This window comes from Haliotis cracherodii, unplaced genomic scaffold (genome assembly GCF_022045235.1).
Source record: "Haliotis cracherodii isolate W230 unplaced genomic scaffold, xgHalCrac1.p SCAF_14, whole genome shotgun sequence".
NCBI lineage: Eukaryota > Metazoa > Mollusca > Gastropoda > Lepetellida > Haliotidae > Haliotis > Haliotis cracherodii.
Window position 1 is genome coordinate 1,941,575 of NW_027266269.1, and position 27,492 is coordinate 1,969,066.

A 27,492-nucleotide genomic window follows, 5' to 3' on the forward strand; every position below is an offset into this window, starting at 1 on the left:
ATTGTATGTGTACATGTTTTAAACATAATTGTTCAACACGAGACGTCAATGATGAATGCTCCTTCGATTAGATCATTTAATTTAGTTTTGGTTATTTTTCACTACTGACTGTGAACTCGCACATACTGACATATTTGGATATTAAACGGTTGGATATAATATACAAGCTTGAATAAGATATAAATTTAGTTATGAATTGACTCTTCCTCAACAGGTAGTATTTGAACAAGTAGCCATATCTTCAAGCCATGCTGACGCCAGGCACGGTCCTGATGTTCAGTGAGTTCATCCTTTCAGTACATCACTGTGTTTCAAATCGATGCTTTGACTAGACGAGAACTGTTAATGAAACAACAACAATATATCCCATTTACCATAATATTCCTACAATAATGTCCCTGAAATGTTGTACGCTGCACTAGATAAAATGGAATGGCAATAAGCCTGTGATAGTATTATGATTACAGGTCATGTTGTACATTAACAAACACATGTGCATGACTGATTTGTCGCAAGACTGTTTTTAAGAAATATTGTAATCAATAATGCAATTTTTGCTCGTAATAGTTAAGTTGATGTAAACAGAAATGAATATGCTACTTTATACATACTGCAGCAAGTGGAACATGCACATCTACACAGTATCAATGTTATGTGTTCCTTTCTAAGTTTCAGTCATGTTTATTCCTGACAGTTTCAGCAGTACTGACTCATGCAGTCACAGCGTGCGAGTGGGGCAAATATGGTGATGATTGTGACAAACGCTGCCCCCCAAACTGTCAGGTTAACCTACAGAGGAACCTCACACACTGTAACAAGGAAACAGGAGAGTGCTCCGATGGCTGCATCACTGGATGGTATGATGCTCAATGTGACCAACTGTGCAGCAAGAACTGCCTGGACAACGTCTGCAATCATGGGAATGGACACTGCACAAAGGGATGCAGTGGAAACCAAATAGGGGATTTCTGTGAGGTCACTGAAGGTGTGGGATGGTAACCGGTTTCACATTGTTAATTCGTCATGTGTTTGATTGGCACCACATATAAGTTGATTGATGGCACAATAGAAATTCTAATTTTCATGCAATGATTCCTCAGTGCAAACAACTGTTGGGTTTTGCAATTTACAAAAAAAATAATTTAAATTCAATATCACCCATCGTGTTAGAAATATGTTTGTGTTTTCTTTTAGTCTGAATTATATATTATCTCATTTTGTATAATGCCTCACTCAGCAATATCTGCAGTAAATATGTCTTACCGCACATTTGATCCCAAAAGATGTGGTATGTTCCTGAATGCGTACTCATCCATACAAAATCTGCTTGTATTATGTTACAAAAACAACAGTTTAACAGTTGTATCATTGTTACGTATTTGTCAACCACTAGTACATATCATCTGCCTGTTTAAACACATACATCAATTTGTACAATATTATTACAAAGCAAAACGTTACAACAACATTGGAATTTAGCATTAATAACATACTACAAGTAAAACCTCCTTTTATCACAGAAACTATATTAATAAGATGACTCAATTGTACGGTTGTACATGGGCAACGTTTATTTCGACAGTATCAACAAGGACAGACGTCAAGGTGACAACAGATGAAACAACAGGACTGTCAACGGCACACGTCGCAGTGATCATCACCATCTCCTTTGTGGCAATCATTGTTATCATCATTCTAGCTATCGTCATAAAACGTCAACGCCAGAGATTCAACAGGTAAGTAAAACAGCATTGCATATACTTTTCATGAACGCGTGACTTACATATCTAAGATTCTTTCAGTGTACCCTTACACAAAGCCTACATGGTTTAAAAGAAGATGACTTTTTGATAGTACTGAGACTTGGGTGTAAAAATACAAATGCAAGTTATGTTTTTGTTGCAGTGAAAATACGAGTCATGATGAAATGTTATTGTTACTGTCGAGAATGGTGACAGTGGGTTTCTAATACATGTACTCAGTTCTACTACATTTCGCAAAACAGGTTATCATTTGGAATTACCCCGTACTCGATGCCACAAGTGAAAATCTGAAAAACGCCAATAATATAAGCAATATATTATACACAGCTTAAATACCCTCTATTTTTTTCCAGTGAACCAGTAATAATAATTGTTCTTTCACATATGTATGACAACAATTGTTCCTTAGTAAAGTGGACATGAATGACATCTTGCCAGCGCTGTCTAATTGATGTTGTTGTTGTTTTTTCCTAAAGAGCTGTTCCCATAATAGGTTTATCTTTACATCTCTTACAATAAACGTCTGAATAACCTCAATGTCACGAGGTGGTAAATCAATTCGAGTTTGGGGAAAGGTGGATGAGACAGTCTTGATTCCTTACAATAAACTTACTTCTTGTGACCTTTACATCAGTGGACGCATAGTGGACTTGTTATCAACTTGATGACCATTGTTGTGTTTATCAAATTACTCTCAGAACTAATGATAGGTTCTTATTAATTGCAGAAGAAAGTCAACCGGGAGGCCTAAAGGTAATGTAGCAAACAACATTAGAGGGTTAGATATCTTCACACATGGTAACTGCCACTGGGTAATTGCCCCTGGGAAACCGCTATTTTGATTCCCAAATCTGCATTCTGCCCTCTGGGAAACAGATTCCAAAACCTTTCGAAACATCGTCACTATTTGAAATTGACTCGGAAATATATTACCAGTTGTACTCGAACAGAGGCCTGCTTTTAGTGAACCTATTTTAGTAGGATATTATGCTTGTGGGTTGTTGTGTGTCTTTGGTCGATTTTGTTCACGATGGCAACAGTAGGCCTAAACTTACATCCAGCACGAACATGTACATTTACAACTCTAGAACTGTACTCAGTATGCCATTGTCCCACAATGATGGCTTGAGGCTGATTTTATGCAACACAACAACAACCATATTTTTTTTGTAATAGTTTTTTCAAATCATTTATATTCAAGTTTCAGTGGTTACATACACAGTGATATATACATATATAGTATTATTAACATTTTGACACCGCTTATTTGGAGGATAGACCTTGATCCTGTAGGATCAAACAAGATGTTCTGGCATGAAAGTAGTTAACACCATAAGTATGAGCAATCGTAGAAAGATAATCTAATAATAGAAGAATAAACAGTACCATAGTATAGTATTGTAATCCTTATCTTGGAGAAACATTGCAGTCTTTCTTTGGCAATAGAGTCAAAGAGATTGGAAACAGTCAATAATAACACACAGTCAGCAATCTATGTAAGATTCAAAGCATCATGTAAACCATAATACAATATCCACTTTTTGTCATAAGTGCCAAGCTTATTATTAGTTTTGCTGACAGATATTCCAAATAAATAGCATCTTTTAATACTTGTTTAAAAACGTCCAATGAGGGTGTCCTTTTATTTAAACTAGAACTAAAATTCTTAGCTAACATGATAATATGATTATTTGCAGGTTTTGCACTTATTTCACCAAAACATACATTAAATCTTGTAAAAGGTATGTGATTTTTTCCAACAGAATTCAAGAAAGACTCCAAGGTTTGCCGGAATTCGAACACATATTCACAGTCATAAAATATGTGCATCAAGTTTTCTTTCTCTATCTTGCAAAATTCACATATATCATCATCGACAAGTTTCATTTTATAAAGTTCTTTTTTTGTGTATATCATTCTATGCAGAAATCTAAATTGAAGAATCTATCGATTTTACATCTATAATGTCTTTTCTAAAAGAGACAAAAAAAATAGTCCATTCTTAGCATTCACCAAATTCAATTTCCCATTTCTTACATATTTTAGGTTGTGAGTCAGAAAAAATAAGTTTATCATAAAAGAGTCTTGAACCTTTTTTTACAAATCAATAAGTCTTGATAACAAGGAAGAATATACATGTCAAAGTAAAAATCTACATCAAATTGTTTTTTAATTGCTGTTTTCCATGCTTGGGGAATATTTGAAATAAGTTGAACATAATGCAAAAAGGTCCCTTTAATATTTAATATCTTTCTTTTAGAATTTCAATTGGAATAAATCTATTTCCCTGACAAATATGTTTTAGGGACCAAGTACCCTTATTATACCAATCTTTTATGAAAAACCCTGGGGAATTTAAGGAGTGGTTTAACCATAATGGTTGATTCATAAAATTTTCAATAAGAGAAATGTCTAATTCATATTTTCCAAAATATTCCCACCAAGCTTTAATTACATCGTTCCAATAAGGGTTGGAAGCTTTTGTACAAATAAAAGGCATTTGAACCTAATCTTAGTAAATCTTTTACTGGAATGTCATATTGTTGACATTTTTTATGTTTAATACATTTACTTAAAAAGGAGATTTTTAGAGATTTCACAAAAGTTTTAATATCAGGCATTCTAAGTCCCCCATTTTTATATTTTCTCTTAATATGTTCTCTTTTTATTTTATCTGTTTTTCCATTTCAAGGAAAATCAAAAAATATTGTATCTAATTTCTTAATAAAAGCATCAGGCGGATTTGGGAATGCCGTGAATATGTGAACTAGCTGTGGTAAAGCAAGTGTTGTAATAACTGTAATTTTCCCAATCAATGTTAAAAGCCTTTTTCTCCAGTTTGCTAAAAGTTTATTGATATTTTCTAATCTTTTACGCGTATTGATAACCCGTAAATCTTTTAATTGCGGGTTAAGAGTAATACCTAGAACTTCAAAGTCTCCAGTGTGCCACTCTAAGTTGAGCTGGTCACATATTTTTAATCTACTCCCAGCGAGGGCGCCTATCCATAAAGCCTTTGTTTTATCTATATTAATTGTTAGCCCTGACATTTGGTAAAAATCTTTAAGTGTTTTAATTACAGCATTAAGACATTCTGGAGTACCCTCTAAGAATAGTTCAGTGTTGTCAGCATATTGACCAAGTTTATGTTCTTTTCCATGCATCTCTATACCTCTAATGTTTGTATTCTCTCTAATAAGTATGCTTAGGATTTCAGCTACTAGAATAAAAAGATACGGGGATATGAGATCACCTTGTCTACATCCTCTTTCATTTTCAAAGAAAGACGAAAGATGGCGATTTTGTATGACACAGGACAAACTATTGTTTATAAGCATATTTACCCAATCAACAATATAGGATCCCAAACCAAATTTTTTAAGTACGTCTATTATGAATGATTTGGAAATTGTATCAAAGGCTTTCTTTAAATATATAAGAAGAAGAAGCCCGGTTCTATTTTGTTCTTTTAGATGAAATAACAACCATAGTTAGCAAGATGCATTTCTGTTATCTCCTTGAGTGGCTGATGTACAGAGTAGGGTCGGGTTGGCGGTTGATGTTAGTTGTATCTCTTCGGTCCTCTTTGTAACCTACTACTGTAAAGGACTGGGATATAATTGGTCTTCAGCAACTCATGCTTGTTGGAACGGTGATCAGCATCGCTGACTTTAAGAAGTGCATACCGTCGTTCCCCATTCGCGGAGATCGATACTCATGTTGTCAGTCATAGGATTGTATGCTCCAGTCTCAATTATGTACATACCAAAATCATAGCCCCGGGGAAAACCCTCGTCATCAGAGTCAGTCACTTCTTGAAATACAAAAAGATTGACAAAGACCCTCACACATAAATCATAAATATATGTCAAAATCAATATATTAACACTTTTATGTTAATGCAAAAAACACCATAATCCACTTGAATTGAGTCTATTGACATGTTTCAATGTTTCATAATTAGGACATCATCAAATTTGACCCATCGATTATAAATATTTATAGGCGATGCATATCCTTACTTTAACGTGTAGCAGTCACTACATGACGTCAATTCACCCAAAACAGGTAGTCAGGTCTCTGCCAATATTTGAGTCATAAAGGTTGTATTAAGCATGTTTTCAACTATTATGAACACAAACTCGCAAAAAGAAAGGACTAACAATTAGTTAGTTTCATCAAGATCAGCAATGGTACTCTCGTGTCACTACATTTTCTGGTTCATCGATCACTTGATTGTCTGGTTGGTTTACAGGCTAACGTCGCATGGCAGGGGTACTGCTGTGTTGCGTCAGGAAATAAATACTAACTTTTGTTATGCAATTTGTATGAATGGCGGATGCTACCGGTAGGTCAGGACATGCTTACCCTTTTTGCGAACACCTGGTATAATCACTGATTTTCAGTGGTCCATTCTCCATTTCATCTGTCATTTGCCCCTTACGCCAAGATGAATCTGTTTTAGTAGAAAACCTAGGCGAATTATTCTCTTCCATTGTCAATATATAATATATAGTATTATTATGTTGATAAGCCTACCCACTGAATCAGCACAATCTGGAAGCATTTTTGTCTAATTCCACTGAATCGTAAAATAGTTTAGTTTAAATAATTAAAAAAAATATTTGTTATATTATTTTCCTAATAATATAATCGCATGTCATGCCTTTATTTGATATTCCTTTCTTCTTCTTTTTTTCCAGCTGGTGCTGACCCTGAGAATCCTGAAGACATGCCTTTACTGCCAAGTAGGTAACCATAACAACAATGACGTTGTATGTATTCTCACATATTTCGTCACATTGTGAAAGGAAAACTCACATCACATCACTAGAAAGTGTCTTGACTTTCACCTTGCCAATGCCAAATGGAAGCTTTCCTTCAGCACTGCAGTTGTAGGGAGTGAGTGAGTGAGTGAGTATGATTTTGTGCCGATTTTAGCAAAATTCCAGCACTGTCACGGCGGGTGACACCAGAAATGGGCTTCACACATTGAACCCATATCGGGAATCGAACCCGGGTCTTCGGCCTGATGAGCGAACGCCTTAACCACTAGGCTACCCGCCCGCCCCGCAGGTGTAGAGACGTAGACAATGATGACGGTATATGTGTTATAAGTAGTGGAGCAGCAGCTGGGGTTACACGGAACAACATGTTACTGGTGAACTCGTGTGTACACTAATGAGTTGGTGGTTGCTGATTCCCGCCTTCATTCAAGGACATTTAAAAATGGGGAGAATGACGCATTAAAGTATGCGTCATTGTGCAATCAATCAGAAGTAATTGTCATTTGTTTTGAAGGTGCAAAAGGCTCCCCATAAACTTGATCTATGTTGCTAAAGGTGGATGCATGTGAGTATGTGAGACTGAAGGAAGATATTTACTATCAAAGTTTTTTTGTGTGGTTTATTTGAATCTTGGAGTTATTCCCCATGGTCCCTAGTGAGGTGATCTACCTTCAGTTGCTGGCGATCTATAGCCCTTTTTATTATGCAATATTCCATGCTAGTTTTAAATCATACTCTGTGATAAGTCTAGTGATTTACTGTCCCTTGTTGACAGGTTTTTATAGTTTACATGTACTTATTATGTTTATTATGCCTTTGAAAGTCACGATATGGCCGAAATATTGCCTATGTGAGTTTAAATTTTACCTCACTCACTCACTTTGAGTTATTGAATTGGACATGCATTTTCTCAAAGAGAAGGCATAGCGATAAACCAGGAGTGCTAATACCTTTGTTCCTGAGGTTGATATAGGAATTGAACCTTCGAAGTTCTACTGTATTCGGCAAACACTTTCAAAACCAGAAGGGATGTCATTAAACCGGGAATGCTGAGTCATAGGGCATCGTGCTTGCGACAGGAACATACGTTCCTGTTTTAAAAGAGTACCACAATGGACATGTACATATTCAAACCAAAATAATGTTACAAACCGGAAATGTTTATACCTCGTGTTTGGAGTGGCTTAAGTCATTTCACAACCTTATGATATCTGTGAGGTCCTCTTCCTCCACAATTAGTGGAGTGAAACGGTTCATTAGACAAGGTAATGTTGGGAATGATTTTGGCCATTGAGGACAGTTCAATGACAATATGCCCTTGAGTAAATTTGATTTTAAATTAGACAGACAGAGTTTAATCAGTACTCATGACCTTATGGATAATAAGACAAAAGCACATGATACATTTCATGCGCGCAAAGCCTTGATATGATCTAGGGACATCTTAATAGTTTGTAGTTTAAACGTTATTAGAGCCACGGAACTTTGGATAGAAATAGGCGAATACATTGAAGAGTTTCCTATGCAACCAGTGGACAATAGAGATATGCACGTCACAGCTGAGCTGTGAGTGGGTAACACTAAAAACACATGATATTCGTCCTCGATAAGGTTAACATTCTTATCAAGGCTGTACAGGCACAGTTGTTCCTTACGCTGGGGTCTTCGAGTGTCTTCCACTTCCAATTGTTAGTCTGAAGGTGTTACATCTGAATCTTGAGATAATTATTTTGAAATACAAGGGGTTCAGATGATGATTAACATATATCAGCATTGAATAATAACTTGTATTGCGAGTAGTATTGACATTTATGAAGTGTATAGGGATAGGTGCCAAGTTTGGCAGAGAGAGTCATGTAATCTCTTTTTAAAAATATGTAAAACAATTTCATGTCACTGATTACTTGACTTTACCATGCAGAGGTCCTGATGTGGGTTGCTTAAGTTGAAAATAATTTTGCTACTTTATACCTTGCAACCAATGAAATGTGAATTCCAACGATATATTGAAACAGTGTAACAAGAAGGTGGATATCGTGTTTTCATGTGTACATACATATATATTTTTTTCAGCAGGACTTTCCATCGGCAATAATCAAACGAAAGAGGAGTATTCAGGTGTCATGGAGAGAGGTTGGTATAAACTTTATTTTCGTTGTGCTCATTGTAATCTTGCATTCTGATTAGCTGAATTGGTCACGTTATACTGCATTCATCTCCCAATGAATGTAAAAACATCAGCCGCAGAACACTATTACTATTTGATGTCAGGGAATCCCAATATTACAGTAGAGGGAATAGTCCTCTATTTCTCCACATGACCTTTAAGCGACATTCGTGCATATCCATGGTCCACAATGAATGAAACAGGAGGCTCGCCTGCCTGTTGTTGTTCGTTAGCTTGGATGCCTAACTTGTGCATAACATCAGACAAAATATTCCGATTAAAACTGCTGATGAATCAAGTTATGGCTAATGATACGAGAATCAAAAGTAAGCATCAAAGCCATAGCTTAAAATAAACATATTAACACCCGCCAAATTTGACTCATTTATGTCCACAGAATTCAGTGTATCAAATGTCAATGGGGACGTTGTGGAACTTGTGAATATGTAGTTGAAATTTCATGTATAAAATTCACAAAAAGGAAACAGTTTCACGTGTCCTCTAACCTGCATCTTCAACAATACATATCAAGATGTTATAAAATCCCAAGGGTGTCATGGCGAGCACATTGGCGAACAGGGTGCTTATCGTACAGAATGCACATCCACAAACAGCTAAATATAAATTGTCAATGCAAAAGAATAATCATTCCAGATTTTCTGACGAAATATTCCATTTGACGTGTGGTGTAAAAATGAATGTGAAAATAATATGAATGGAAGTAAGTTACAACACCAGTTGTTCGCGAAAAGGGTGACCACGCCCTACCCTACAAGTAAGATCCGCATATTCACAGGATGTGCATCATAAAGGTAAGTATTTATAGCCTGAAACCGCAGAGAAGTACTCCTGTCATGCGACGGCAAAAAAAGACCCCAAAATAAGGTATGAACCCTAGAGCGCTCAACAAATATGCAGCTGGAAAAGTAAATACGATTTAAGATATTCGTCATTCAAGATAATGAATACTGCTATTGGCATGCATAGAGACAAAGACAAAAATAAATCATTGACATGTTGTGTCCACCTTTAAGTAGATAATTATAACATGGTTGTACAGGCACAGATATGTAACTGCAATCACTCTCCCTAAAGATAAAACTGATAAGACTGAAGAAAAGGTAAACTGGGGTTTAATAGTATGAACATGTATGTGTGTTTTGCCGCTTCTGGTAGTCCGGACTTATGCAAAAAAGAGTTATCTCAGTGAGATACTGTTGTTTAAAATGAATTCACCACTCCGATCCTTTCCAGTCGTTGTTTTAGACATGGTGAGCTCTTGGCATCTTTTTGTATGAGGAATCGTACCCCGAACCTTCCGGTCTCCAAGCAGACGTTTTACCACTAGGCCGTGGAGGCAGTGTGCTACAACTGAAACATATAGAACAATGTTTTGTATATGGTGAATGTCTCTTTACTTGTGCTGTTGAACACTGGTGAATATCACCTCTTCATAATTTACTCAACAACAAAAGTTACTGTGACACCAATATTTTAGTGTATTTTTCAAACAAGTAACGTTTTGTTTTTTTAATAGTGTAGTACATGTATGGAATCAAGTCACAAAACGCAACTGCTACAGAAAAAACATGCATTCCATTCAAAAGTCGACTTTTATGCAGTCAGTGACAATGTTCGGAGTGGCAGGCCAAACGTAACCAATAGTCGACAAGACAACTGGATTCGAACAACACACCTATGAAATCGATTCCAGCCAGCAAAAGTGACCTCAAGAAGCATCCCTTGCCTTCGATTGAATATCTTCTCAAACCGTACGTCGTTGCCTCAGATGTGCAGGTATTGTTGCTAGAAGACCCGTCAGACGTCCCATTTTTACAGGAAACCACCTTCAATCACGTCTACAGTTGTGCAGACAGCGTCTACGCTGGACGGCCATGCAGTGGGGACAAATTCTATTCACTGACGAGTCTCGTTTTCACCTCAGTCACAGCGATGGAGGGAGTCGAGTGTACCGACGTCGAGGTGAACAACCATTGTGTCATGGAAGAAGATTGGTTTCGTGGCGGCAACGTTATTGTATTGGGTGGGATAACAGCAAGACAGAGGACCCCTTTGATAACGGTACAGGGAAATCTCAATGGACAGCGGTACCGCGACGAGATAATCGGCCCTGTTGTTCTACCGTTTTTGCATCGTCATGACCAAGGCATTACCTTTAAACATGACAATGCCCGTCCTCATATTGCTCGACTTGTTCAGGATTCTCTTCAACAAAACAACATGAACAACAATATGAAGCGCTTATCAAATCTTTCTTCTTTTTTTTTTTTTTTGGTGGTGGAGGGAGGGAGGGAGGAGGAGGAGGGAGGGAGGAGGAGGAGGAGCAGGAGGAGGAGGAAGAGGTGGGTTCTTTGTTTGGGTTTGAGGGTGTGTGTGTGGCGATGGCATGTGGAAATGATAGCTCACTGAGACGAGCTTATCATGCACAGTCGACGACTCTGGCACTTTGTTGCTAGGTTGACGTTATATCGGGGAAGGATTTTGCAACAACCTTCCACAAATCATGTCATTAGATATGGTGATGTGATTGTAAACTTTGAGGTGTAAGGTTTCGTTCCTCAAGGCGATCGTTTATTCTAGCCCACTATGACAGCCGGTTAAAAGTCGGTGAGTGGCGATCACCTTAGTGCTACAATCATGGTGTAGAATTCTAAAGGTGTTGCCTGAATTTCTAAAGATGAATCGACAGGCACAGACATGAACGTGGTGTTGGAATGCAGGAAGCGGTCAGATGTCGATCTTTTGTTTTTAACTGGGGTGTGCATGATGATTTCCAACCTATAAAGACAATATAACACTTATGTTTGTTCAACATTTTTTTATTTTTTTTAATCCCCTGCTCACATGAACCAACACAACAAAACAAAAGTCACAGGATTAGGGGCGTCCCTGTGATTTTTGTGAACACGAACGTATGTACACGTATGTCAACGTATGCAGTATGCAGTGAACTTTTGCCACTTTGGCAGTGAACGTGTGTACATTCCTAAAACGCAGTGAACGTATGTACACTCCTCAAACAGGAATATGACAGTCAGTTTATCGTAGGTTCAGTGAACAAGTGTCAGGTCAATAAGGGCAGAAAGGTTGGTTCTTTTGATGTAGGGTACGCGTCTGGGCACTCAGTCGAAAGGCTGGCATCTCATCCACGGGAACGGAGGAAGACACTTGGGTATGAAACCATGCTAAAAACGTGGCATCATTCTTGGTGGTGTCCTTCCAGTCCAACGTATCTAACACTTGTTTAAAAGTCCACCCACGCACGCGATAGGTCAGCATGTAGAGACAGTACACGCCACACAGCGTGCTGTATCCATGTTGTGAGGGGTGTGTAATCCATCGTTGTTGAATCTGACCCATGCGATTCAATGTCTCTTTAAACAGGGGTAATGAATACAGTCCATAGCTATCCATCATTTCCACGGATCCAGCAGCTGGACGGTAGATGCTCACCCAGTGTGTGCCAGGTTGATCGCTTAAATCTGTGTTGACCACATAGGCTTTGGGATAAAAGGGGTCATCCTGTTGCCATCCTAGTCTGGCAAAGTCATCTCTGGCCTGGGTGCCCCGGTAGATGGCATGAAGTGGTTCGTCATCAGCCACGAGGGCTTCTAAATCCAAGGTGCTCAACCCGAGTGGTTCATCCATGGTTCCTTGTAGGAGAGGGAAAAGTGTGCCATGATTGTCTGTCTCTGCTCTTTTTATACCATCATCGCATTCCGGAAACAATCTATTTCCAGAACATTTTCGTATTCCTCATAGCAGATGAGGGTGACTGGGTTCTCGAGAGCTTGTCCAAACTGGATTTCCAAAACCAACTTGCCAGTGTGTCGAGGATAGTTGATGCCTTCATCAGCACCAAGGTATGGTGTGAGATCCATCACCCACAAGGTGTAACCTTGAGCAAAGGCCTTGACAGACACCTCACAGGTCTCAGGTCGCCACAGTTGTCCTGTATTTCGGAACAGATTCATGTAGATTTGTTTCAAATTGGCACTGTTGTTGCTGAAGTCGTTGTATGGATTCTTCTCTTTGCTTCCTACATAGGCACTATTGTCCACCAGTCGCAGGACCACACGTTTTGGTAACTGCCCACCGATGAGTTGATCCTTGTGAAAGTCTCTACCACCTGTGGGGATGTCATGGGCTGTCACTCGCACACGTGAAAGGGGATACTTGGCAGTCACCCCTGCATTCAGACTGGACACGTGTGTTTCTCAAACATCAGGATCGATGTTGAGTTGACGAACATAAAATTTGGCTTTGGTCAGGGATAGTTTGTAGACACCATCAGCAGCACGTATGAAGAAGAACTCATCGGGACTTCATAGCAATTCCAGTTTCATAGGGACACAATCCAACAGATAGCGTTCTTGAAGAAACAGGTCACAGTGTAGACGTCCTGTCAGTTCCACTTCTTTGGTGGGCACGTTGAGATTGCGTCACGTTCTAACACCTGTGTTTCTTGCATTCGCCTCTGCACCAGGATTGAAGACATCCATTTTTCAAGCACTATCGGTGAACCATCCAGGACATTGAAGGTGAGATGTTTTGGCTCCTGTACCATAACTCAGAAGGGTTTCCAAGTAGGCTCTGTAAGGGTAAGTGCCTATTTGGGGCCTGATCTCCAAGTGATTGTGCCCCACTTGCAGCCACACTACCCGGGAATGCATCACGTTGTTGACTGTTGATACAGGGTTATCCGCTAGAACGGTATCCGTGCCATCTCCTTTCGTCACACGCAGACATACTCTCAGGTAGCACTGTTTCAAATCAATGTAATCATTCACGGGATTGGAAATGTTAAACTGGAGCGGTCCTGCCACAGAGGGTGGCGCCAAGGGACTATAGCGAATCCACTGACCATCTTGCACCGAGGTGGACACAGGAGGTACAGTAAAGATGGCCTTTGAACATTGGCAAGCATCTCGGCGCATCATGATAATGGATGTTCCTCCCTTTTCTCTTTCTTGAAGGATGTCTGGTCAGGTTGAAAGTCTGATGAGGACTGACCTTTAAACCATTTTTCTTTTCCTTTTACGCTGTTACTAGTGGGTGATGGTGGTGGTGGTGTTTGGGACGACTTTCCGTCTTTTAGGGGGTCTCGGCTCCTCACGTTCCTCCAAGACATCCATCACTGCTGCTGTGCCACAATGTTTCAGACTCTCTGACCATTTGCGTTTGCCTGCAACCACATCATTCACCAACCTGGGTAGGATCCTTTAACCCATCTTTAGCATCTATGTTCCGGCAGATTTAAGGAAAGGCAACGCCATCTTCAAGATACCTCCGAGACCACTGCCACGATGATATCGTCCTTTGTATACTTTGATGCCACTCCCTCGCTGGCCGAACTGTCCTCGATTCATCTGGTGTGCAAATGAGTGTCCCAACATGTTGCTTTCTGCGTTAGTAGCGGCATCTGAAGTGAAGTGTAACGATGGCTTTCCCCATTTGAAATGGCACGGGTCGCCCAGTGTCGCCCATGATATAGAGTTTAATACCGTCAAAGGAACCATGACGCAGTCCGAGGTAGCGAATGTGCTGAGGGCTTTTAATCACCACACTGTCTTGCATCATCTTCTTTGACACAGGCACACGGATCAGCAATGGGGTCATTGTATTGCCCACAATTTGATCTTAGATCAGGTTGGTGTAAATGTACACGGTATCAAATCCTGACAGGCGATTCGCTTTTGTATCACCTGTGATTTGTTTAAATTCACTTCCCCCCACTGTCATGGGTTGAGCCCCCACTTGGTGCTGGGATAAAACACTCAAGGGAACAGGAGTCTCTGTGTAGCTTTTGTATTCCTCATCATCGAGGATCGGTAGTTGAACAAATCCAAGCATTCTCGAGAGTGGACTTGGTAAGATCACTCCTGTTGCATAGAGTACCGTGGCATAGACTAGAGGGGTTTGGAATCGCACCTTTGCATCTTCAAGCATGTCAAATCGAAGCTACCTTGGGGATACTTGACATCAATGTTAAATTGTCCACCATCACTTTGGAATTTGTCTGAGGACTGTTCTTCAAGACACCCGTAATATGCTCCTGAATCAAACGGTTGAGGGTTTTCACCAATTCTTCAGATGAATAGACTCCTTTCTCGATAGGAATCTTCTTGCTTTCGTAATGGACGACACCATGCTGTGTCTGGGGTACACTCGCCGATGCACTTTTATACACATTGGTGTCTTTTTTCAGTGAGAGGTTCAGCGCAAACCAGTCAAAGGGTGGGGCGACGTTTTACCATGTCATCGGAAAGTGAATTTTGCTGACGCCTACCTCCCACTGTTGGCGATCCAGATGCAGAGGATAAAGCAACTTGATTTCATATGCATTGACGTTGTTTGGATAGATGTCCATGGAGGCATTACTGGGTAGGGTCATGTAAAAGTATTTTTCGAAAAAAAGGTGGCAGCCATGATGACGTGAGTTAAGGTAGAAAACTCTGGGTGGATGAGGTATCAAGTTGAAGTCTTCTGGTAGGCCGGGTCATTGTGGGTATGCCTGGTGAGGCGGCCAAGGTGGGTGGTGGAAGTATGTATCCCAAACAACTGGAGAGCAGGGCTGTCCACAACTGTTTTTCTCCGTGATCCAAGGCCAACTGTACCATGCTCATGATGATCACGCCATATATCACAAAGATCTGAGCAAAAAACACAACTTCAATGCAGGTTAATGTCATGCCAAAACAACACCAAGGTCGGTGCTGGTGATGACCTGATGGAGCAGCAAGGGGAGGTTCATTGGTACCCACGGATGCTGAGAGGCTTCTCTGCAGAGATGGTGGCGGTGGTGGTGGTGGTTCTGTCATCGCGTGTGTCCACCCTCTGAATGAGTCTGAGTGACAGCATGCTCCTTATTTTATCTGTAGATGATCTGCAGGGATCCAAGAATTAAAACTGGCAGGGTAGCCAGTACATTTCACCAATACCTCTTCTTGACCCTGTTTCGGTCCTGGGCGTTTTTTCAGCACGCAATCCACGGCATACACATCGTCTATTTTCAAGATGGGTTGTATTTCTTCAGGGTAAAAGGTTCCTTGGAGGACTTCACCATGATCATCTTTGATCCGATACACAGGAGGTGTTCTCCCTGTCGTCAACCGGTCCACCGTAAACAGTTCAGTGGTCCAATTAGGGAGATAAACTTTCTCAAAGGTGCCTTTGGTTTTGTTCAGACGTACACGGATGCCCGGCAGTAAAAGAGAGGGCAATCTTGTTTTGGGGGACGACAGTCATTGTGTTGTTATTTTCTTTTTGTGCTGCAGCCGTTGTTGTTGTTCCTCCATGTAGTCTAACACACGAATTTCTGACAGGGGATCTCCTGGGAGGACGTTCACATGTTGCTGGCCAATGGTCCGATGCACACGACGGCTGTACGACTTAATCAACTGGGGTAAGATTTTCAAATAGTGTCTGGTCCCATGCTGTGTAAAGTATCGCCACATTTTATTTTTCAGAGTCCTTTGAATCCGTTCCACTTCGGCTGCTTTCTTTCAGGATTTTGACTGGTGTAGAAATGAATGCCATGCTTCGTCATGAGAGCCTGGAAAAGGACGTTTGACAAATTCTCTGCCTTTGTCTGTGTGCAATTGAGCAGGGAGTCGGCCTTTGGCTTGTTGCATCAGCAAGGTTTGAAAACCTTCGGTCAAAGCAGAACTGCTCTTGGACTTCAGGGGTTGCACCCATGCCATCTTTGAAAACACATCGATCACACATAGCAGATATTTGAATCCTTGGTTGTCATCTTGAAAGGTAATCATGTCACTCAAGTCTGCTTGCCACAATTCATCGACCACTCCCACACGATAGTGGTCTCTCGGATAGGACCGTCTGGCTGGTTTGTGCAAGGTGTAGGTACTTTTGGTTTGCAGCCAACGCTTGATTTGACTTTACAATGGCATGGTTTTCTTTTTGCTTTTATTGGTTCTTGCATCTTGAGCGTGGATGTGTGCTGCTTTCCACAAAGGTCGCCAGCCTCCAAAACTTGCAGGATGTTTAGGATGAAAGTATTTTTTTCCAACCAGGCCGTCCAAAGGGAAGTAGGAAATCCTTTGTTTTGCAGCAGCAGAGGGAAGAATGCGCTGTTGCGTCTTGGTCTGTCGCGTCTTGGTTTTGTCGCTTCATTTCTCTCAGACTGATGCCACTCGTTACATGAATGGCCTTTTTATAAAGAGGGGAGAGATTTTTTTTTGATTTTTTCTTAGTTGGTGCTAAATGGTATCCATGAACCTCGCCTGTTGATGAATCTGTCCTGTTTGGTATCAGATGGAGGTGGGGTCATCAACCATGGGGTTGGCATCTCATCTTTTCCTTCTCTCACTGGTGGATCCAGTTGCCACGAAGGAGGCGGGGGTGGCATCTCATCTTCTTCTTCTTCTTCCACTTGTGGATCCACCTGCCGCCTCCTTCTTGTTCTTCTCTCTTTGTGACTTTGCAGAGAGAACTTGGGGCGGGGGAACTGGGTTATGAGTGTTTTTGGTGTGGCGTGAGGATGGTCTTGTTGTTGTTGTTGCTGCTTCTGCATCCATTGCCATCGTTGAGGATTTCCAATCATTTCATGAGGGACATGACTGTTGGCAAAATGGTGACCCAAAATGGTCCAACCTGCAGGCCCCTCTTTGGTTTTCCCGTGATGCACTAAATCGTTGATCAAGTCCACCATGTGTGTGCCAGGGACAGGTTCCCCTTCCACTGTCAGGGTTACCTCTGGAGTCCAACTCAAGTCGGGATTGTTTTGAATCCTTGTCATCAAATTCATGGCTTTACTGGACATGGCTTTAGGGACTCTCATGACCACTTCGTCTATCACTTGTTGAGGAGGGGCTGGTCTACATGTGGTGTCTATCGTTGATGGTGATGGTGGCGGTAGTGGTAGTGTCACTTTGGGTAGTGGTTTGATGGTGTTGTTGTTGTTGTTGTTGTGCTGTTGGCGCTGAAACTCTCGCATGTGTTCCAGCAGTTGGTTTTATTCTTGTTCCCGCATGTGCAAAGGCTGCTGTGACCTCTGCATCCATCTCTTCCAAATTTTGGTGACGTTTCTTTTCCAAGAGAGGGGTGTGAAGTGTCTGATGATGACAGTGTGTGGTGGCCTGTAGACTTCTGCCATGTGTCTTCAGGCACCAACACCATCATGCGTGCGTGGCACACCACACACTGATCCCAACCTTCCTGGTGTTAGACCATTTATTACTTTCCTCCAAACAAAGAGGCTAGGGCAGAACCAATAAGAGGGATGAGTCCTCCTAATAATCCTCCTCCATGTTGAAGAAGTTTACGTTTCTTGCTTAGAGGTACTTGAATTTTCATGAGCGTGTTCAACACTTTGCCGTGTCGTTGCAAGTTTTGACGTTGAGTCATGGTCATGGGAATATTGCCTGCATACAAGTGCACCACACATTCACAAAGGGCACGGATGAGATTGGTAGGAGCATGTTTGAGAGCGGCTTTGCACATCACTGGAGCAGCAGCACACACATGACACAGAGTGTGTTTCTGTTTCCTGAGGCACTGAGACATCTTTCTTGCATGGAGGTGTTAGCCTGAATGAGGCACCTGATCTGTAGCTTCTCTCTTTTATCAGGCAGTGGCAGGAGGGAGTTGCAACTGTTGATCTGCCTTCTTGGACTTTCTTTGGGTCCGCATGTGTGCCAATCGTCCAAGAGCAACAGCTTGTTAAGCTTTCATGTGATTTTCATGAACCTTTACTTTTGGCTTAGTAGTTGTCGTTGTTGTTGTTCTTGTAAGTCGGTGGCGCCTTGTGTTACCCTGTTTGAGGAGTGGTGCTTGAAGATAGTGTTGCCATTGCAACAGAGTGTGTGTCAAGACCACTGCAAGTGTTCCACTGCCACTGTGTTGCATCAGGTAGTCAAGACGTTCATCCATAGGCAGACGTGGATGACAATTTTAGTCAGGGTATCATTATGTCTCTGCAACCACGTCTTATGTTGAGCTTTCAATGGGATGTGCCCTGCACTCAGGTTTTGCATGGCAATCGCAAAGCACTGCAAAAGACGATTTCTTCCATTGACAGCAAGGGTTGTCTCATCCCTTGTCGGAAAAATAGACGGTCTCGTGTCTTTTGTCTTCTTTTTAGGGGACTCCTGCTGCTGCAGATGTTGAAAGCGTTGAAGATCGAGAGGGGGCGGGTCTGCTGATGAGGGAGTGTGTTGTTGTTGTTCCTGGCGATACTTGTTCAAGGGTACCATCGAAGAGTGCTGCTGCTGCTGCAGAGGTTGAAAGCGTTTAAGATCATGTGGTGGCGAGGGTGCTGATGATGTTGAAGGACGTGGTGGTGGCTGCTGCTGATGATGCATGTTCAAGGGTACCATTGAAGAGGGGGACGATCCTGGGGATGAAACTGTTTCTGTCTTTGCCCCATGATGGATGTACGTCAACTAAAGGAAGGTCTGGGGGTTCACCTGCTTTTATGAAAGTCTCTCCATCTCATAGGATCGGCACATACACGAGAGGGAATTCGGATCTCAAAAACAGGCGGGTGCGCGTACACGATGGTCTTGAAACGTGGTGGGCTTCAAATCCAAGAACAGGTAAGTGTAAGGCGTTTGGGTGGCGTCTTCATAGGCTTCACGCAGAAAAAGGAACTTTGTCTGGAAACATCTGGCGAGCCAGACTGTCGATCTGCGATGCATCTCTCGGATTTTTAAAGAGAACCATGTAGTGAGCATTCAGACTGATGGTGCGATGTTGCAGCGATTGAGCAAACAAGTTCTGAGTAAAATACAGCACGGATGTACTTCGGTGATGACTTTTCTTGGTGAACCATCACAGCACTTCCGTTTCTTCTCCTTTCGTATTGTCCCAAAGCAAATCATCGATGGCCAGCCAATGCGGGGCCACCCCTTTTTTGGGTAAGGCACGATCTGCTGCTTTCATGCTCTGCACAAACTCAAGAGCGACCCCTATTTGGTCTGCCATCTCTTCCAGATCATGATGAAGCAGTTGCCATTCACTGTACACGCTCACGATGCGATGTGGTGGCGTATCCAACACCTCGGGGCAATGCATCTGCTCCATACATGATTTCACAAAGGAACTTTTTCCTGATCCCATGGGTCCCGCAGGGGACATCGTAAAAGATTGGCGTAGGGTCAAAGGGGTGGTCATGACCTCTTCATCATCATGTGATGCCATCCTGTGTTCTGCCTGACTGACACCTGGCAACTGATCCTTTCAAGCATGACCTTTCTCTTTTATCCATGTTTTTTCCATCTCTCCCATGACCCATACAATTTTTTATGAAAAAAGAAACACAATGGTCGGTCCGGTTTAGAAAACCGGGGGCTCAGACCAGGTGTCGGAATGGACCCATCACCACGATGCATTTTCGACCAATCAGGAAGCAGGGTCTCAGTGTCTCTCCTATAAAAAGAGCGAAGCAACGCACACCATCACAGTCCGAGCACTGAAGGAGAGATCAACCATGTCATCTCAATGCAGCTGTATGATGTGCCAGACCAACAGTCAACAATAGCTGGCGGAGAAGGAAAGTCTATTCGTGGACAATAGTGGCCTACCCATGGGGTGAATCGGAGACTATCGCAGAGCCCACACTGGTTTTAGAACAAGTCTGAGGCTATGGCAGCATTACAACGAATTATTCAATGCGGATTTGACACACCTGACTGTTGGGGTTGTCCATATTATGGACTAGTATCGAGATCAAGGAAAGTAATGTAATCAAGGAGACAACCCTTGTCCAGCTTGTTTCCAGTTTGTTTTCCAACGGCCCTTTTCAGGGCCACCCATCTCTCCCGAAAGAACGCTTTCATCCTTTGCTTTGACGACCCTCAAACCAATACAAAGAACGCACCTCCTCCTCCTCCTGCTCCTCCTCCTACCTCCACCAAAACTACCACCACTTCTATTTTTAGAGAAAAAAAAAGTATAACCGCTTCTTTCAACGTTTGATCTTTTCACCTTGTACGAGCGCTTCTTTGGGTTTTCCCCGTCCTCCCCGGAAACGGACGTGACGTCCTCTTGGAGGTTCGCGCCACCTGAAATGGATATGCTGCCATCTTGGATGCGCACGCATGACCCACAATGACCTGCGCGCATGTGCAGTCACGTGACCGGAAGTGACGTCATAAGAGGTCACGTGACCCAACCGACCAATCAGAAGCCAGGAGCAGTCCTGTACTACCGGCCTCTATCACTTCTCACCAATCGAGCACAGGATCAGCACCTTCGACGTCAGCCATGCGTTCAACAGGAACTCTAGGAACCTCGAAACATGCTCCAGCATATATGGACAGATATCCCACAGGACTTGTGCGATGCCTGCTCCATTCCATGAGACGAAGATGTGCTGCTTGCATCGCAACCAGAGGTGGACACACGCACTGTGATTTGTATATTGATATATTGGCATGTTCATGTTTTTTTGTTTTTTTTATAAAATCACACATTTTCTGAAGTCAGTGTGGCAAATTAAACCATTTGGACACACACAGAAGTCTTTTATCTGTTGCCAACCAAAATTTATTCAGATTTGGTAAAAACATAACTTTGCATTAAACCTTATTCAATGTCGGAGGGAAGTTTTTTGTTCAGTTTATTATATGTGTATGATATATGAACGCTATATGTAGATATATAGATAACTAAACGAGGCCGCGTTAGATGCCATGTTTATTTACGTGTTGTGTTGTGTATTTCAAATCGAATGAATCTAGCGGAAGCAAATCGTGTATTTCAAAACGTGTCTAAATCACTTTTGCTCGTAAGAAACGCCTTGAATAACGCGTGTTGTAATACAAACGGTGTCTATCCACAACGAGTGTAGTAATTTACTTATAATTGACTTAAACTATATCAAAAACATATTATAAAAAATCAGCGTTGTAAAACAAAACTGAGGGTGGATTAAGATGGCTTATGGATGGCTTGTGGATGGCCTATGGGTTGCTTATGGATGGCCTATCATTGCAACATTCTCAGCTGATGATTCGATCATAGAATGTGCGGTGCTTTCTCCAAGACTATTTATAAGAAACGATGAGATGCCGATTCTTAAATCATGTTCATAAAAGCAGTTATATACACAGACATCACCAAGTTAGAAACATCTGCATTCAATGAAAAGTCAGCTTCCAATTCGGTTCTGTGAAGGCCAACTGTGAGGGGAGCCCGCAAGACGATCTCGTGACGTCATGTTGGCTGTGCGATTTCATAGGAGTAAGCATATCATCTATATGTAGTCGGCAATGACTGTTGGTCTGCAGTGAGGATCGTTCGAAATGATGTTTTGTGTTTTACTGATGCTGTTAACCTCAATAATTCCACGACACCCACACGTGGACAATGCAAAGTGAGAGTCATTGCACTATCTATATTTCAAACATAATTCTTTGCGAGTTCTGCTATAAGCAACAGCAAAAACCTACGGACGGAACTGACTTATTCAAGTAAAACACGTCAATGATGTTCTCTGCATGTCTGGTGTTTTGTGAAAAACAGTAGTGTCGATCGGGAGCCTAGGGGTTGAGTGGACCTTGCAGATTATGATTACCTTGTCTATCTATTTTGTTTTCTAAATGTCTCCATGTTGTCTTCCAGGTATGCTTGAGTGGGAGATCCAGAAGACAGAAGAATTATTTGAAGAGACTGCTATCTACCATAAAGTCAAGGAATGTTTAGAGAACTTTAGACATGTGACAATATCTGGTGCTTCAGGGGAAGGAAAGACGTCAATGGCGCTGAAGTTGGGGTCAGAATACCAGAAGAAAGGATATGAACTATATTTTGTCAACAGCATTTCAGAATTCAAATTAAGTAGTGCAAGAAAAGGTAGATATATGTGTTTCATATTTGATGACATATTTGGAACAGTTGGTATATCAACGGATTCACCTCACCTCAGACGGATTTTAGGTATTCTCAACTCTTGGCTGGAGCAAATGACATCTGAATTTTCTAAACCCTTCCAATCTAATGGAAAACTTAAGTCGCATTCAGCTCAGAGAGAGAAAAACATGGGAAACGTTCATATCATATTTACCACAAAATCATACAATCTTGAGCTGGGAAAATCACACTTGGGAGAAAAAGAGTGTGTGTTTTTCAAAGGAGATTCTGTAATTGATCTTACACAGACTGAGTGTCGCTACACAGTCGAAGAAAAGAAACAGATGTTTATAAAACATAAAAATTATAACAGTAACAGTAGTTATTTTGATTTAGACAAAATATGTGACATTAAGGATCAACTGTTTGGCTTCCCGCTCACATGCAAACTGTTCTTCAGTTTTCCCAAATCACATGATCAATATGAAGTTTTTTTTAAGACACCTTTAACTTATCTCAGGGCAGAACTGGAATCTCTGCTAAACGAAAGGAATAACAAGTCAGCAGCACTGATCCTGATGTTGCTTTGTGAAGGTAACCTGAACCTTTGCAATTTGGAATCAGGCAGCCAAGCTCTGGAGAAACATCTCTCCACAGTTTCAAGTGTAGTTAGTGGTGTTGACCGTGCAAAGGTTATCAGTTGCGTGAAGGGATTTTTCGGTACATTTTTTACCAGAAGAGACAATACAAGTTTTTCACACCCAGCAATCTATGATGCCTGTGCCTTTGTCTATTACAAAATCAATTGTGCTTTTGTATTACAACACTGCAGCATACAATTCCTGTACGAACGTGTTCAGGCCCAAACAGTACCTGCATGCGAGACTGATGAGGAAAGTCATATCATCTATGTATCAGATGCCTACAATGACATCATTGCTTCAAGACTGGCTGGGGCTGTGAGGGAGGGGAACTATCGGATGTCTATCATGCATCCTATTTTGGAAAGACAGGATGTAGTGGATACGATCCTTGCTGAACTCAAACCCTTCCTGACTGATACATCAGTGACAGATGAACATGGCAACAACATGTTTCATTATGCCTGCTACTCGGGAAATATATACCTTGTGCGTCAACTCCTTCCTTTTTGTGACATCAACAGTAAAGGGGCAGATGGTGTCACGCCAACCGGCATATCCGTGCTGCTTGGGCTTGAGGATTTATTTAACCTGCTTGTGTCAAAGGGAGCTGATCTCACACTGACTGATGACGACAATGACACTGTCCTTCATCTGGCATGTCAAGGTGGAAATAGGTCCATTGTAGAATATCTACTGCCATCATTTGACATTAATAGTCGGGGACAATATAACGGAACGCCGTTAATGGTTGCAGCTGAGTGTGCAAAGAAGGATGTTGTCGACCTGCTTGTGTCAAAGGGAGCTGATCTCACACTGACTGATGACGACAATGACACTGTGCTGCATCTGGCATGTGAAGGTGGAAATAGGTCCATTGTAGAATATTTACTGCCATCATTTGACATTAATTGTCAGGGACAATATGACAGAACATCATTAATGGTTGCAGCTGAGAGTGCAAATAAGGATGTTTTCAACCTGCTTGTGTCAAAGGGAGCTGATCTCACACTGACTGATGATGACAATGACACTGTACTTCATCTCGCTTCTCAAGGTGGAAATAGGGCCATTGTAGAATATCTACTGTCATCATTGGACATTAATAGTCGGGGACAACATGGCCTGACTGCGTTAATGGTTGCAGCTGAGAGTGCAAACAAGGATGTTTTCGACCTGCTTGTGTCAAAGGGAGCTGATCTCACACTGACTGATGACGACAATGACACTGTACTTCATCTGGCATGTGAAGGTGGAAATAGGTCCATTGTAGAATATCTACTGCCATCATTTGACATTAATTGTCGGGGACAATATGACAGAACACCATTAATGGTTGCAGCTGAGAGTGCAAACAAGGATGTTTTCGACCTGCTTGTGTCAAAGGGAGCTGATCTCACACTGACTGATGACGACAATGACACTGTACTTCATCTGGCATGTGAAGGTGGAAATTGGTCCATTGTAGAATATCTACTGCCATCATTTGACATTAATTGTCGGGGACTATGTGACAGAACACCGTTAATGGTTGCAGCTGAGAGTGCAAATAAGGATGTTTTGAACCTGCTTGTGTCAAAGGGAGCTGATCTCACACTGACTGATGACGACAATGACACTGTACTTCATCTTGCTTCTCAAGGTGGAAATAGGGCCATTGTAGAATATCTACTGTCATCATTTGACATTGACAGTCGGGGACAACATGGCAGGACTGCGTTAATGGTTGCAGCTGAGAGTGCAAATAAGGATGTTTTCGACCTGCTTGTGTCAAAGGGAGCTGATCTCACACTGACTGATGATGACAATGACACTGTTCCTCATCTGGCATGTGAAGGTGGAAATAGGTCCATTGTAGAATATCTACTGCCACTGTTTATCATTGATAGTCGGCGACCACATGGCTGCAGTGAAGGTGGAAACATTGACATTGTTAGACATTTTATTGGTGACTTTGACATCAACTGTCGGGGGAACAAAAGTTGGACACCTTTAATGAAAGGAGCCTCCAGTGGGAATAAGGATACATTTGATCTCCTCCTGTTAAATGGAGCTAACCCATCACTCACTGGTGATGATAATGATACTCTACTCCATGCAGCCTGTGACGGTGGAAACATTGACATCGTTAGACATGTTATTGGTGACTTTGACATCAACACACGAGGAGAGAATGGCCACACGCCACTGATGCTAGCTGTGTGTGAAGGTCACACTGATGTAGTTGACTTTGTGGTGGACCATGGTGCTGACGTCAACATGGTGGACAATGATGGAGATGGTCTCCTCCATTTGGCTTGTGAGGCAGGAAACGTGAAGATGGTGAAGGATGTCATGTCATATTCTGATATTAACCTGAAAGATAACGTTGGTTGGACACCGTTGGCAATGGCAGCTGTAGAGGGAAACTATGCTGTTTTTAAATATCTTAAAGGCCTAGGAGCAGATGTGACACTGGCAGACAGGGCAGGAGATGATGTGTATACTCTGGCCCTCCAGGGAGGAAGCAGGGGAATCATCAAGGAGTTAGGACGAGAGGAACATTCAGACAAGAGCATCACACCATGGAATGAATTGATGAAGTCACTAGTGACATCACAAGTGGACTACCTAAAGACATATTCACAACTAAGTCCTGACCTTGTTCAGAAAGATCAATTTGGAGATAGCTTACTACATCTGGCCTGTCGAGGAGGGAACAGACAGTGTGTGGAGTATCTGCTCCCATCCTATGACATCAATGTCCGAGGTCGCTATGACTGGACGCCGGTGATGATGGCGGCTGTGTGTGGCCATGGTGATGTCTTCCAGTTGCTGGTGTCTCACAAGGCAGATCTGTCTCTAGTCTCAAGTACAGGGGAAGATATCACCTCCCTGGCTCGTCGTGGCAACAACGACGACATTGTCAAGTACCTATTGGATAAGTCTTGAGATACACGTGATGAAGCTTATTTTCAAGTAGTTCTGCCCCCGACAGTCATACCTGCGAAGGTGTTTTGATAGTGTTGAACTAGAAACATTTTCAAAAATCATTTTTGTTTGATATTGGGATGCATACCAATATGGATTGTGCACGGGTTCCTGTGTGAAAAGCATTACACATGTATAATATGTTTTAAACAAAACATGCTAATATACTTCCCGTGTTTTGTGACAAGGGCTGGACACCAGCGATGAATGCAGCAGCGATAAGGCTGGGTTTTTTAGATGAGTAGTTATGTAAAACCGATAGTCTATAACTAGTTACGTCTATAAGCTTTATATGTATGCAATACCGGAAAAAAAGCTTCAACATTGTTTTGTTTCTTGTGCTGGGATAAATTAATGTATTAGTCTAAATATTGTATATACTATGAATCCTAATCTGACTTGCAATGACACATAATATTACAAAAACATTACACATGGCACATGTATAACAGAAGCAGCTGTATTGCAGTGACACATATTATCACAGAAGCATTACACGTGGCAGATGTATAACAGAAGCAGCTGTATAGCGATGACACATATTATCACAGAAGCATTACACATGGCACATGTCTAACAGAAGCAGCTGTATCACAATGTGTGAAATACAGCTTCCGTGGAGGAATCCATGTTCAAGGTACCAGGGCCACCACCAGACAGTTTACTCCTTCTTGGTGGTGAATACCCAGCATTATGTACACCCACAAAACAAACAGTCGTACCTGATACATTATAGGGGCTTCCTTACATGATATATACTTTACTTTATCTTTACATTAGATGATTTTGTCATATGCTGTATACACAATGTTACTTTAGTGTTACCATTGGACATTTGTATTTATCCTTTCACTATATGTTATACCAATACGTCCAAAAACACACAGGATGATACAGTAACGGGATAGTTAGCTATGCAATGTAAATAATCTTTATTTGGTGTCTTTATGATATGGAGGTAATTGCCCAGCACTCCACACAACCATGTAATGTATATCAGAAGCAGGTGTATCAGATTCCGTTATTCTGAAAATAATAGCTTCTGTACTAGAATCAAATAATAATACCAAGACATGTATAGAAACGTTCTGTGCCTAACATAATGTGTAATCGTGTATTGCCTTTGTGCGTAATATTTGATGTCTATACATGTTTCCGCAATGACAATATCATGTCAATGTTGTCATAAATTAAAATGTTTCTCCTGGGGGTTAGATAGCCTTGCAGGGTCATTGATCCTGTTTCGGTGCATAACAAGGACGTATTTCTTGCTATTAATTGACATTTTAAGAATTGCAGGTTGTATTACGTTCTATTTTATTTCTATG

General features: G+C 41.5%; 1 protein-coding gene across 1 annotated transcript; it reads left to right on the forward strand.

The window, feature by feature from the left end:
- The first annotated feature begins 248 nt into the window (after positions 1–248).
- On the forward strand, positions 249–26,125 carry LOC139461315 (serine/threonine-protein phosphatase 6 regulatory ankyrin repeat subunit B-like). The gene is made up of 8 exons (XM_071242938.1): positions 249–279; positions 695–985; positions 1,583–1,736; positions 2,494–2,516; positions 6,467–6,511; positions 8,627–8,683; positions 22,326–25,068; positions 25,132–26,125. The coding sequence occupies exons 1-8, from the start codon at positions 249–251 to the stop codon at positions 26,123–26,125; spliced, it is 4,338 nt and encodes a 1,445-aa protein (XP_071099039.1).
- The last annotated feature ends 1,367 nt before the right edge of the window (positions 26,126–27,492 follow it).